Genomic DNA, 14,473 nt, shown 5'->3' on the forward strand with positions numbered 1-14,473 from the left:
ATGTGATTCTATCAATGCATCAATTAGTCTTGGTCGTTTTGACTCATTTTTTGGTCGAATTGAATAAAATAATTTTATTTTGGAAAAGGCTATCGAATTGAATCATTGCATTCGTCATACTAACTAAACTTACCATTCCTTAATAATATTCTCATCAAGTAAAGATTAAATCATAAAAGGATAAATAGCATATTTAGGTCAAAGTGTTGTGCTTTTTAAATATGATAAGAAAAGGTTGTGGCTGCAAACTTGTAACGTTTTGGCCACAAGTAAGTGACTTAACCAAATTATATACTACTACACAATTGAATTATTGTTGGCCATATTATTCCATTTCTTGGATTAAAATTGTGAAACATAGCAAATAGCCCTTTTTAGCCATAAATTAAATACCACCTCCAAGTAAGTTAACCGGGAAAATGGGTTAATTAATTTGATCGAATCTATTCTAATCTTAATTTGATCACAATCCTTGAAATTTACTGAATTTATCTCTACTTTTTAATTAATTGTACAATTATATTCCATTTTTTTTAACTTAATCTTTTCAATTTCTAACAATTTGTAGCAATTTCGATTATAATATTTTACTTTAACCGTGAATTGTGACATGGCATGTTAAAGATGATCTATTTGTAATTTAAAATAAGTTGTGTGCGAAAATGTTAATCTACCCTTTGTTAATGAGTGATTAAATTGATACGAATTAAAAGGATTAGTAGTACTTGATAAGTCGAAAAACATGAGATAGATTTAAAACATATACAAAACATTGAATATAAAATAATAAATTTCAAAGTTTAATATAAAAATTTAAATTATAAAATGATATGGATAGAGATGTGATCATTAGCCTAAACAAATTTAATCAGATGGACGTAGGTGCTACGTATTATCTGCATAGAATTGACGCACGCCCTTTATATACAAATTATCTTTCACGAAATATTCGTCTTATCATATAACTATGATTAGATGCTAACAAATTATATTCTATAATATTTATGTGCCTTAGATCTACTTTTAAAATTATTGCAATAAACTTTCAATTTGCAACCAAAATTGACATTTAAATTCAAAATCAATGGACTAGTTTTAAAATTCATGAAAGTTATATCATGTTATCAGTCGTAGAATAACCAAACTTCAACTCCCGAATAATTACAAATCAATATCGACTCATTGATTCTCATCTCATTACTTTTCCGTTGACCTTTTGGCGAAAAAAATTAACTACGCAACACAGAAAGAGAACAATTTCAACAATAAACTTTTAATGCTCGAATAATTACAAATCAGTATCGACTCATCGATTCTCATCTCATTACTATTCTGTTAAACATTCGGGCGAAAAAAATTAACTGCACAACACACGAAAGAACAATTTCGACAATAAACTTTAAAAGCCTTTCACCAATTTTGAATCTATATCTATATCAATCAATATATATCAAAATCTCAAACTTTATAATTCAATATTTTAAATTTTCAACCCTTATTATAATTATATTATTAAGCGGAATTAGCGCATAGATTTATATATGCATGTATATTTTGTATGTATATATTAGGTCTCTAAAACCCCTTAGTTTTCAAACCCTGCCGCGAAGCAATTTGATTTCGCAATTTCTTGATGCTCTCGCAAAATTGAGAGCGAATTCCAATTGTTTTGTGGAAAGAGAGGGCTTTTCTCTTGTACGCACTCGCACACTCGATTCGAGCAATTCGATTGGTTTAATTGGATCTTCAACTGAGTGATTCACTTCGCGGTAGATCTGGTTTTTTGGGTGGCTGTTTTTTGATTTGATTGGTTGAGTTAATTCGATTGAGTTCAATGGAAGACGGGAATCAGCCGAGCCTCGATCACTTCGCCCCAATTCAATCTCCTGGTTTGTTCTCGGCTTTTCTATTGACTGTGCTCATTTAATTGAGTTTACATGCTCGTGATTGCTAATTTTTTTGGTGTCACGTCACGTCATGCCCTCGACTTTAGGCCCTGCATTCACTCCGAAGTATTTAATCATCAACAATGAGGGGGTTTGGTATTGGAATTTTGGAACCCCTTTTTATTTCAATCTCTCAGATTTAGTTTTTTAGGGTTTACTTTTAGGGTATTGGAGGCATTTATGTATCATATTGTACTGATTTGGATTTTGTTGGAATGGTTTTGGTGGAGGGCTTAGATGAGCTATAACAAAGATGTTCTCTATTTCTGAGTGAAGGGAAATCACGATAAACCATATGAGCTTGTTTTTTTCTAGAAGAATCTCTTTATTCTATAGGAATTGAAAACATGGTTGGTTGGGCATTGGGCATTGGGCAAGGATGTGTTTTACTTTTTAGGAACGAGTTTAGTGCCAATTCAGATGAAAATAACTGTTGTAGGCTCAGTTTATGCGTTTTAATGTTAAAGACTCGTTAACTCGTTTAGCTCATAGTCTCTTGCGGTAGGTGTAGACTCAATGTTATGATTTAAAGTTGATCATAAGAATACTTTTTTGATTGCTTTAGCTCACTAATTTTAGTTTGTTACGTATGTAAGTTCAGTATTGTTCAATATTGATATTGATGGCAAACTTTTTTGGTTTTCTATGACAATTGTTGTTAAATCCAGGTGACCGAGCTGTTGAGATACATAATTTGCCTGAACAGGTATCTTTTCTATAATCTGATCCTTTACTTTACTAGGTTTATTGCTTCTAATCCATATGTTTGTATTAGCATGTCTGATGTTCTCGATATCTGCTTCTCTCTCAACCTTTTACCAGCATACCTCACCCAAGGGTGAAAGGATTGTTTCTACAAATCCTTCTCCAGATACTGCCGTTTCTGGTGCCTCAAGAACCACCAAAGATCAGCCAGCAACTTCAGAACCAAGTGGAACTCTTACTGCAGTGCATCCATTCAGTGCATATACCCCTCAAGAACAGGGTTTATATTTTGGAGGTAGTTATTGAAGAACCTATTGATGGACTCTTTTTTCTATAGCACAATAGTCACATGATTAATTGTATCCATAGACAAATGATCACATTTTTAGTTGCTCATGCATAGAAATTTATGACCTTATATGGAGCTTCCATTTTTCTTTTGGGCTCCGAAGTTACTGACAATGATTGCATATTTGCATGATTAAGATGAAAGCAGGATATTCATTCAAGCTTCTTCTAGGCAGGAAAATTTTTTAAACCCATATAATCTATGTATAGCAATTAATTACAGCAGTGATACAGTCATACTTTCAAGTGTAGCTATTTTACTTTAGGCTTGACAGTCATGCCCACTGCTTTTATTTTTTCTAGCACAGCTTCTACAAGCATATAGGTTGTTGTTATTGTTAGAATTAGCCATCGTGTCCTTTTCGGGTGCTACCAATGAATGTTGATTATGTCCTGTTCGTGCATGTCTATGTTATACCTTCCATCATTTGGAGTTAACTCTGACGTTGCTTTCCTTTTAGGTTATGAAAATGGCAGTGGTAACTGGGATGAACATTCTAACTATGTTAATGCCAACAACTTGCATGTCATACCTCCAGTGAGTATAAATATTTTTGTCATATATGTATTTTTGTATGAAGGGAAGCCATGGACACTAATCTATGTTTTAACCTTGTAAAAGGGAATGTACAATGATAATTCTTCACTCTTCTATCCACCAAGCTATGGCTTCGACTCCCAGATGGCATATGGACAGTTCTCCCCGCTTGCTAGCCCAATGTCTTCAATAATGATTGATGGTCAGCTGTTCTCTCCACACCAAATGCCTGTGACGCCCCCTTACTATCCACCAGCAGTTTCACCTGGCCCACCCCATGTTACTTCGGGACTTCCAGCTTCACAGACTGAATTGATGCCATCAGGAAATGGCAATCAAGAAAATCTTATCGACAATGCATTTTTTGGGCCAGGATCAGGTTACTATCTACCATTTGGTTCTTTTGCTGGTGGAGATATTTCTGGAAATAGTGGTCATGGTCTTTACAATTTCCCTGTCGAGTATGCATCCAATGAACCAGTGCCAAGCCGCTCAAGTTCCTTAGATACTAGCAGGTTCATGTCTCCATTGACTTCTGGAAATGTGTATCCTCAACCTATTGGCATACTTGGATCGTATGAGCAAAATGTTGCGCAGGTTTGTTAAACCCTTTTGACATTATATACACTATGTGCAGAAAAAAGATACATTCTTGCTATAATTCACATTGTGTTAAATCTGCTTGAGCAATGAAAGATCATATCTGCCTAGAAAGTTTAGAAAACTTTGTTAGGTCTGTTAAATTGTTAATAAGATGGATGTTAGGCCACTTTAAGGGAGATAAACAGAGTCATGAACTTGGTATAAGTATATACTTGCATGAAAATATCTCATTGTCTTCCTTCCATATCATGTTTGGCTTTGTCATACACAAGCAGGTGATTAATTAAAAGCTGATAGCTTGATAGGCACTCTGCTTCTATTGTTTTTCCCCCTATACTTTCAGTTCATTTGTTGAGAGCTCATTGTCTCACTTGCAATCCTCACAAATCACAATACTTGAAACCATTTATCGTCTACTGTATACACATCTGTTAAGCTCTGTATGCGGATTCATTTTTCACTACTCTTTCTCTCATGTCTTGTTTCTTGAAAATCTAATGCTAGTATTTCTTGTGCAAAATGTAAACATTGTAGTTACCGTTGATATATAGAAACTTGTCTTTAAAACACTTTGAAGTATCCAGCGTATTAATTCCTCACCCTTTTCTGGATTGCTGATATTGTAATGGCAGGCACCATATCAGGGATTTGGTTTAACCGTGAACTCCTCGGCTAGGCATTTTTCCCATGGTGGTTCTTACCAGAACACTCTTGGGCCTAATTCCAACCGGTCTCGATTTACTGGTGACAGAGGTGGAAGGCGTGATAGGGACAGAGACACTATCAATGTTTCTACAGATACACTTGGTATTTCTGGTGATCGGAACCGAGGACCTAGGGCTACGAAGCCCACAAGCAAGATTTCATCTGAAGAGGGAGCCACTGGCAATAAAGATGTTGAATCTACTTCTATGTTTCATGTCCAGCATTTTAACTCTCCGGATTTCATAACTGATTATGAACGCGCAAAATTCTTTGTCATCAAGTCATTCAGTGAAGACAATATCCATAAAAGTATTAAATACAGTGTTTGGGCCAGCACACCACTTGGAAACAGAAAATTGGATGCTGCGTATAATGAAGCAAAAGAAATGGAAGGCAGTTGTCCAGTTTTCCTCTTTTTCTCTGTAAGATTCCTGTACTTGCTCTCAATAATTATGTCCTAAAAAAACCTATCTCCTTGTCCTTAGTTTCTAAGACTTCTCAATTGATAAAACTTGTATGGGAGATTTGCTGCTTGCAATCTCCTGAAACGGAAACTTGAACAATCAAAGTACTATACACTACAAATTTTAAAATAATTGTATGGCACCATTGATAAATTTAGTTGCTTTACGCTGTGGAACCTAATTTTTTGATGATGGGGACATTTGTTGGTAATTTATAGGCTACCACTAATCTACCATGACAGTCCAGTATCTCATTTAGTGTAGTGAAATATGATTTTTTGGTGTTCAACTTTTGTGATAGTTATGCTATTGACCATTATGTTTCCGCAGTTACATTGATTGCTGTTATTCCATATCAATCACACAGCCAGTAACAATTGCATGCAATTGCATCTCGGTCAATTCTTTTATTGTTCATTGCTATATCCATTTCTGTATGAGCTCTAGTAACAAGTGTGATTACTTGCAGGTGAATGCTAGTGGACAGTTTTGTGGTGTAGCTGAGATGGTTGGACCTGTTGACTTTGAGACTGATGCTGATTACTGGCAGCAGGATCGGTGGAGTGGTCAGTTTCCTGTTAAATGGCATATTATCAAAGATGTACCAAACAGTCGCTTCCGCCACATACTTGTTGAAAATAATGACAACAAGCCAGTTACTCACAGTCGAGACTCACAAGAGGTTTGTACACTTTCAAACTATTTGGATTTCAGTTTTGTATACCATACATGTATATCGCTCTCCTTTTTTTTTGTGAGAGGAGACAAACTCTTCTGTTTGAGTTTCATGTTGCGTATTTACTAACTTAAATTCATCTTGTTTTTAGGTGAAACTGGAACAAGGAATTGAAATGTTAACGATCTTCAAGAACCATGATGCCGAAACCTCTCTTCTTGATGATTTCAACTTCTATGATGAGCGAGAGAAAGCCTTGCTTGATAGGAAGGCAAAACAGCGAGCTACCCCAGCTGGGAATATGAGTGCTGCACTTGCTACTGATACAATAAATCAATTGTCAGATAACTTGGCTGACACCCTCCAGTTAGATGGTGTTAAAAGCCTCTCAAACAAAGATGTGGAGTAGCCCCAATGTTGAGACGCCAGCAGACCGCAACTGCTTGTATTAGTTGACAATTGGCATAGGAAGTTGCTGACTGGGATCATTGAGGTGACCGTTTAATTCGTCCCATGCTTGCCGTCATCACTTGCGCTGCATAATCTCTGCCCCCTTAGTATTGTCTCATTTTCTCTGTGTGAGTACTTGGCTGTTATGTGCTTCTCTCAGGTAAGAAAGGAGGCTGGAATCTGGGATAGCCTTCGTACTTCTTTGTCTTCTCTCTCTGTCGGTCTTGTTCGTTTGTTTCTCTATTCTCTTGTTAAGATTGTAGTTTTAGGCATGGGAAGGATTAGAAGCCTCCCATGTCTAGTACTTGCTGCCTTTGTTTCTCTCTCCTTTCTTTCCTTTACTCTTCTCTTTTAGCTTTTTCTTGGTTCAATTGTGGGGCAATTATTTAAGCTGCTAGGCAATAGCAATCTGTATAAGCCTCAAAATAGAATGCAGCAAGATTGTTACATCAATTGAATGAATAGTTGTCCTTTGTTGAATAACCAAGATTTCAAATGATTGAAATTTATCTGTAATGTTGTATTTATGTCTTCTTCATGAAACTTGTGAGACTACCTCTAAATTGTTTTTATTTTGACCAAAGCTTAAGTGATTATGATACAAAGATAGGTTGTTTATTGAGGAGTGGGAATTGACATATTTTCAATGATGTTTAACTCTGACATTGTTATAGACATCAATATACTTTCCTGCTGCATTGTTCCAGCTATTATCCATCTGCAAAACCTTCTTCACCGTGTCCCTCCATTCATTAGGCTCTGCACCAAAATTAACGGGTTGTCAATTTTGGATACGACATGAAAGCACACACGAAACTAATGTGTCCTTACCGTTTTGACACAATTAGGACACGTGTAACCTGCTATTGGGCCGACGTGATAAAACTAACGCATTAAACTTAGGGAATTAGACTCTGTAGGGCTATTGTGGGTTTCATGTACGTGTCTGCTTGAGTTGTATCATGATCGTATTCGTGTCCAGGATTCTCTTATCGTGTTGTGTTTGCGTTTGGCCTTATTGTCTCGTGTCAGTGCGGTCTTTGACCTCTAAGTGATCTTGGCAAAAAGAAAGCTATCTACTTACTCTCGTGGTAGAATGAAAAAGCACGATCTAGAGTGCAGTTCAACGATCCTTCATCAATCCCTTCGAAAACAAACCTGCAGTGGATGATCAGAAAGAAATAGAAAAGGAAAACACCAAAACAAAAGAGTTAATAATATGATCTGATCCTTACCCGTTCGCAATCTCAGAATGCGACTGATCATCCATGTCGAAAACAGTGTCTGCAAGACCACCAGTCTTTCTGACCAGTGGAACCTGATATTAACGAAACAACGGATTGTGATTAAGCCGTACATGTTCGTATAGCTATGTTGTAGCAAATGCACATACCGCTCCATAGCGCATCCCAATCATCTGAGAAAGTCCGCATGGCTCGTATATGGATGGAACCAACACAATGTCGGCAGCTGCATAGAGCATGTGGGACAGCTCCTCGCTGCATAATCCACACGACAACAAGGCAAGGGGTCACATTGGCCATCTCTATAATGCTAAATAATCCACACGAGAAAGAAGAATCACCTGTACATCTGAAGAATCCGAATGCTAGGACCTTCGTTGTGCTAGAAGATGAAATGAAGTCAGTTGGGTATACTACATTAATTATCGCCTACTGTATGTGCATCGACCAACATAGATGGTGTTCGACAATTTTGTAGGAGAACTTGTTCTGATATTTTGCACATCAGACTTAGATACTTGAATGGAGAAGGAAATTTGCATTACCAATCGAGCAAGACCTTCAAATTCGCTGCCAACTCGAGCATCTGGAGCAGTCCCCAAAATTATCATTTGTCCATTCTGAAACGGATCCAGATTAACATATCTCCAATAACGTCGAATCTCATTTACAACGCAAGAAAGGGAATACATAAATATACACAAATACGAAGGCAAGGCATCCAGAGATAGAGAGACGTACAAGGGCTTCTACATGTCTGATTGCATTAGTGATCAAATGAAGACCTTTCTGAGCAACTAAACGAGTGATGCAGACGACCAGGGGCACCTTAGCAGAGTCCTGTGCTTCGGGAGCCAAACCAAGCCCTCTTTGCACATAAAGCTTGCAGATCTTTTTCCCTTCGATTTGGTTAGCTGCCGAAATCAAGGAAGAAGGCAACAAAATAACCACCAAAAAAAAAAATTGACCGACCTTTCATCAAACTCGGTTAATTTCTGTTTTGCATATAAACATTGTATAATTTATATGCAGGCAGAAGTAAACACCACTGCCTGCTGATGATACAACGTAAACATTGTTCGACTGTGACAAACATGCATACGAGGAAACTAGATAGGAAACTCCAAAAATGCAATTTGATGAATTTCTTAGCTCAAACCTTCTAGATGCCAGACATCTTAATCTAGTAAATAAGAGTAGAAAAGTATAGTAACAATACGGTACACTATGGAAACGTCGAGAATGTTGTGGGTGGATAAGATTATTACCATCAAACTTAGCAGGCAAGAATGCATCTGTGGCAGGGTTCCAAATTGCAGTATCTATCCCGTTCAAAATGCCGAAGTACCTTACAAAAGCATTAAACAGTCCATTTAGTCCATCATTTTCATTATTGAGGTATATTTATATATTTAGCAATGTTTGAAGTTGGATGTGGCTAGATGTAAGACTTCATGGATTATCACTCAATAGTGAAAAGCAACTGATAGGTGTAACTAGATGTGCTCACTTGTCACGATGTCGTATCAGTGTTGCAGCAAGCCATCCCGAGTTAAGTGTTTCCTTGAGATATGTTGGAGAAACTGTACTGGAGATTACAAGAATACTTAGAAGCTCTATCAATTGCTTACCTATTACTAGTAAATACTCCTACCACAGCCAGATTGCTTAATAACAATACAAACTTAGAGTTTCATTAATACGAGGCGGGATGAAGGTAGCAGTGGTCAAATACGCCTATATGCATTCACATGGAAGAAAAATGAGAGCATTTGATGCACAGTTACTTACACTACAGCATTGCTGTAGACAATGCCTCCTTTTAGCAAACTTAATCTCTCGGGGTTGTGCCCAATAGTTCTATCATCCATAGCCTGCCAATTTTCGAATTGATGAGTAAACTCTTATGGTCAGTCAGTGCTAATCGAAAAAAAATGCAATATGATAAATGGTAATTTATCATTTATCATAGAGATGAAGGCCCAAACGAAACAATGAGATCACCTTAAAAGGAAGGCTAATCAAATCACATATATCTATAGCATGCAAGACGTATTGAAGACAAACCTTCTCTTCAGTTGAATATACGGATCCATCAAGACCGCACTTGTTCAATTGCTCTTGCCTTCAAAAGGATCACATCAACAAGTCAAGGTAGAAAAGAAGGATTTTTCGTGTTATGAACAGATAGAGATTAGCTCTACATCAACTCAAATAGTGTACTTAGTCGTAAACACAGAGGTTGCAGAAGATACTACTATCTATTTACTTTACTTATCTTCCAGGATTACAGATATAATACCATTTTTCTACATGAAATAAAAAATTTATTGGTAAGGGGAGCATCTGTTTTGATGTAATAGGCAAAATGCTGATTTGGGGAAAAAGAATGAGAGCACGTGTGAAGGGATTGCTGATAGCCAGTTTTCGGTAAGGTGCAGTTGCAATAAATAGGAAACGATTCGGTATCATACCTGCATTCTCCATAGTGCTCCATATTATGGATCGTCAACACAATTCGTGGTTTCTGCAAGGCAGCAAGAGATATACGGATCATAACCTCACCTAATAAATGACTTTCACCGAGTAACGGTTGTTACAAAGTGTCCTCCACCTGAAGGGACAGATACTGATACATATCCCAGTAGAGCAACGGCAAACCAGCAGTCTGCCACTCATGGACATGAATAATGTCGGGCTGAGTTGCAGAGACCTACAAACAGGTTCGATTTAGCCAACCATATCCAATATCTGGTTTCAAAATCAAAATCTATCCGAGAATCGACCACGAGAAAGCCATAGATAATAAATACACAGACAGTCACAATACCTGCAGCCATTCGAGGCAGGCACGACTAAAGAACAAATATGCTTCCAGTTCATCATATGAGCCTCCATACACGCTTTGTCCCTTGAAGAAGTGGTTAGTCGGTTCGATAAATACCACAGGAATTCCAAAAACTACTCCACGGTAGACATTAGTAGGGATCCAGCTCCCATCATGATACGAGCCATACGTACTGATCAGTGTGAGCTCTTTGACATGCTGTTTGTTGATGCATTCATAGAAAGGTAGAAAGACATCCACGGTATGGCCACGAGTCAAACAAGCACGGGCTAGCCCGGTCACAACATCGCCAAGACCTCCCACCTTAGCTATGGGTGCCATTTCAGCTGTGACATGAATGATATGGATAGGGTCAGAATCCTTCCGGATGTCAACATGGCCGCTGTCGCTGATGTCCCAAGACGGAAACTCTCTCTTCCAGAACGGAACTTTGTCACTCGGAGAAGGCCATGTAAGATGATCATACTGTAAATTTGTTCTCGAACCTTCTGCTTTAACACCATCCAACTGCAGAATCATTTAAACTTGAGCATACTATTTCAACTAGAGACAGTGTGAGGCTAAAGAAGCATAACAACGGGCTCTTGTGTTCGTGCTTTCAAGCCATTTCTCTTCAAATAACACTAAAATTGGATACATATATCAAAGAACTGAGCTATAAATACTAGCTCGGTCCACGAAAATAGTCATGTTTTTCCATTTTGATGCGTTCACCAAAACCAGTCGCTGTCTATTTATTGTAAGTTTCTTTTTCCAATGAGGTGAGCCCCGTTTTCTATTAACTAGTTTTTCTCTTCGAACATACCAATTTTGCATCAAAACGTGTGTCGTCTACTACCAAGACTTTTTTTTTTTAGATAGTTTTTTCCATCACATTGGCATCTAAGATTTTCCTTGTCTCAAATTTCTTCACAGCCAACACTGTTTTAAGTTATAAAAACTTGTTCTTTCATCTTAATAATTTGGAATATGATTCTCAATTTCAAACTATCAGTGACAGCAATCCCAATTGCAGCTCAGTGAAAACACATTATTCAACATACTATCACCTTTCAAATCATTTTTCAGACTAAAATTTTCTCAATCAACTAATTGAGAAAATGGGTCTGAAAATCTTGAATAAAAAACTAACCTTGTTGGCTTCTAATGCCTGAATCCTGAAATTTGTGGGCGGTGAGTTGAAACGACAGCTGACAACATCCAATTCATGCTTCAATGTTGTAGCCCTCTTCTTGAAACTATATCTGTTCGAATTTGGCAACAAAAACAAGGTGGAGAAGCAGCTTCTTGGGGCTGATGTGGGCTGTGAAGAACAACCTCGGATGATCATCGTATCAAGGCAGCTTCTTTGAGGAATTTCTGACAATGTCACTGAACTGTCCGCATAATTTCAAAGAGTTTTCTGTCTCTTTTTCTTCTTTTGTAGTGAGATTTCTTTTTATAGGCGCAAGGACATTCACGGCCCACATCGTATCAAATCTTTCTAATTTATAATGAACTGAAAACAACAAATCTATATGACCAAATTTTGTACAACCAAAAACTAGTTTATTTAAAAAAAAATAGATTTATTTATGTATTTAATTAAATTATATGGATGCATATATAGTACATAAAAAATGTATAATATTGTGGTCATATATTTATAATTTATGTATAATTTTTTAATTTTTTTAGAACTATAAATGTAATTAGGGCATACTTTTATTCAAATTTTAATAAAAATAAGAAAAAAATTCAAATATAAAAATAAAAAATGAGGTTAAAAACTAGTAAGTCTTTTAACTTGTCCACTTACTATATTTATTATTTTAGTATATAATTAATACATCAAATTATTAATATAATCTTATTTTAGTTGTATAAAATTTGATTGTCTATCATCACTCAACTAAAAATACTCATATTTATAAAATTTCTAAACAAGATTGAAGAGTTGTAATTGTCACTTATCACAACAAACAAACATATCAAAGTCGTGACATTATGGGATATGCTTCGTATCTTAACTTATATTCTTATAAATTATAATTATAATTATAATATAATAAAAAACAAAATTCCATTTTTTTACTAATGAAAATATGGAAATGTCGTTGAATAACAGAAAAAAAAAAAAAAAAAAACAAACAAATGGGGTAAAAGGAATAAGAACTAGTACTACCTTTAATCAATTACTTATTCACAAATATTCATAATTTCATCACATCTTTAAGCAAGAAATTATTTATCAAAAAGGCAAGTTATAAAGATGGTTTCACTGCAATGATTCATTTTTCATTGATTTTTGTACTATGTGTGTGTGGGCATATGCTATTGCGCCTCCATATTTCCATCAATTTTCATTCGTCAGTTTTTTGTTTTTTTAAAAAAAAAAAATTTATTTACACTAAATAAGATGCTCATCAAACCAATTCCAGTCATATATACCTCTTTTAATATGTGTGTAGTACAAAGAACATGGGTGTCGAAACGAATAACGAGCAATTGATAATTCCCAACTAACCTGCTACTAGAAGGAAACCGGGCTAGATCGGGTACTCAAAGATTAAGAACACTATACTTTCGAGATGAAATTTTTCAACAGACAACGGTAAAGATTCATTTCAACTTAGATTATGGAGTATTCATTATTATACCACTATTATCATTAGTTTTCTTAGATAAGACTTAGGTAAGACTGACCTATTGTAATGACATGTTTTAGTACTCTGGTCTACAATGTAGAAGGTATATATTTTCACATATTTATAATTATAAACAAACCATCGTAACAATGTTACACTTGTTTGAGTCTCTATGCACGCACCATGCATGCGCACACTCGAAACATTCTTAAAGTACACTAATCCTAAAAAATTATAGTCTTTCCGTCTCATAAAAATAGAAACATTTATGACGATATGAGTGTTGATATCTAATTGGTAAAGTAAAAGAGATAGAAAGAACAGTAATTGGAGTATTTTTAATGGAGAATGAGGTACACCCAATTAGAAGTCTCATTTAAGCTCTGCACATGTTTTAAGAAATGTAAAGGAAAGTGAGTCGAAAAAAAAAGTGAAATGTGGAATCCATTTTTATATATGAAGTATTTTTGTATTAGTTTTATACTAGATAAAATGTTAGTGGAATGTGAGATTTACCTAATATTTATAATAAATGTGATCCCGGACTTTTAATGACAAGCAGAGGAAGTATCAAAATATAGATGAGCTATTTTATGAGACAGACCAGAATCGGAAAAAATTCAATTTTTATGAGAAGATGGAAGTATTGTTTTACGTCGATCTTCAATTGGTAGGCCTAAAACATGTCATGCACAACTTCCATAGATCACACATTCCCAATTTTCTCGTTTCACTTGTTTGTTGCTCGTCAATCTCTCTTATCCTACATTTTTAAGCTTACCAATTGTAAGTTAATATCATACATGCACAAACGTAAATATTAGTATCATTATGCTTATTCTTGAAAGTTCACACTTTTATTACGGGATATTTTTATGATTAAATGACGGAATATTGCCAAGTTTATATTGCAATCACCAAATTTTTGTGGAATATTTTATTCCTAAAAATGTAATGATAAGTACTAAATGGGTAATTACCTAAATAGTGGGTCAATTTCAAGCAAACGTTCGAAATGATGAGATAAAACCGATCCTTTATAATACTTTACAATAGTAATACAGTATAAGAATATGCAGATCATGAACTAAGAATATTTTGAAATTAAGAATATATTTTTTTAGTAAACTTGAATTTTTTTAATTCGTTTATCTACTGTATTTGATTTTTGTGAAATTATTATTTTATTAAAATCATCATAAAAGTGAAAAATTAGTTAGTACTATAAAATAAGGTGAAAGAATAGAAAACATAGGACCAACCCATCAGATTCTGGACTATACTTTTTATCACACATGCACAAAAAATTCAACTATAAT

At 35.5% G+C, this 14,473-nt stretch overlaps 2 protein-coding genes across 3 annotated transcripts; one reads left to right on the plus strand and one right to left on the minus strand.

The window, feature by feature from the left end:
* The first annotated feature begins 1,571 nt into the window (after window positions 1-1,571).
* On the plus strand, window positions 1,572-6,962 carry LOC125192884 (YTH domain-containing protein ECT4-like). The gene is made up of 8 exons (XM_048090555.2): window positions 1,572-1,889; window positions 2,615-2,652; window positions 2,769-2,946; window positions 3,461-3,537; window positions 3,622-4,134; window positions 4,773-5,267; window positions 5,779-5,991; window positions 6,137-6,962. The coding sequence occupies exons 1-8, from the start codon at window positions 1,835-1,837 to the stop codon at window positions 6,392-6,394; spliced, it is 1,827 nt and encodes a 608-aa protein (XP_047946512.1). The 5' UTR covers window positions 1,572-1,834; the 3' UTR covers window positions 6,395-6,962.
* Window positions 6,963-7,028: 66 nt separating this feature from the next.
* LOC125192883 (uncharacterized) lies at window positions 7,029-11,955 on the minus strand. 2 transcript variants are annotated; one of them, XR_007171488.2, is made up of 15 exons: window positions 11,660-11,955; window positions 10,510-11,034; window positions 10,294-10,392; window positions 10,154-10,206; window positions 9,747-9,804; window positions 9,471-9,553; window positions 9,190-9,267; window positions 8,948-9,027; window positions 8,421-8,593; window positions 8,225-8,299; window positions 8,021-8,061; window positions 7,829-7,934; window positions 7,671-7,753; window positions 7,520-7,579; window positions 7,029-7,194 (listed from the first exon to the last, which is right to left on the minus strand). XR_007171488.2 is itself a non-coding variant. In XM_048090554.2 (15 exons), the coding sequence occupies exons 1-15, from the start codon at window positions 11,855-11,857 to the stop codon at window positions 7,079-7,081; spliced, it is 1,842 nt and encodes a 613-aa protein (XP_047946511.1). In that variant the 5' UTR covers window positions 11,858-11,954; the 3' UTR covers window positions 7,029-7,078. The 2 variants fall into 2 exon arrangements, 1 of the variants encoding a protein (XP_047946511.1); XM_048090554.2 differs by having other exon boundaries at window positions 7,520-7,593; window positions 11,660-11,954.
* Window positions 11,956-14,473: the final 2,518 nt, after the last annotated feature.

The sequence above is a fragment of the Salvia hispanica genome, chromosome 4, assembly GCF_029641045.1.
Source record: "Salvia hispanica isolate PSC_SH4W2 chromosome 4, Shi_PSC_v1, whole genome shotgun sequence".
In the NCBI taxonomy this organism is placed as follows: domain Eukaryota; kingdom Viridiplantae; phylum Streptophyta; class Magnoliopsida; order Lamiales; family Lamiaceae; genus Salvia; species Salvia hispanica.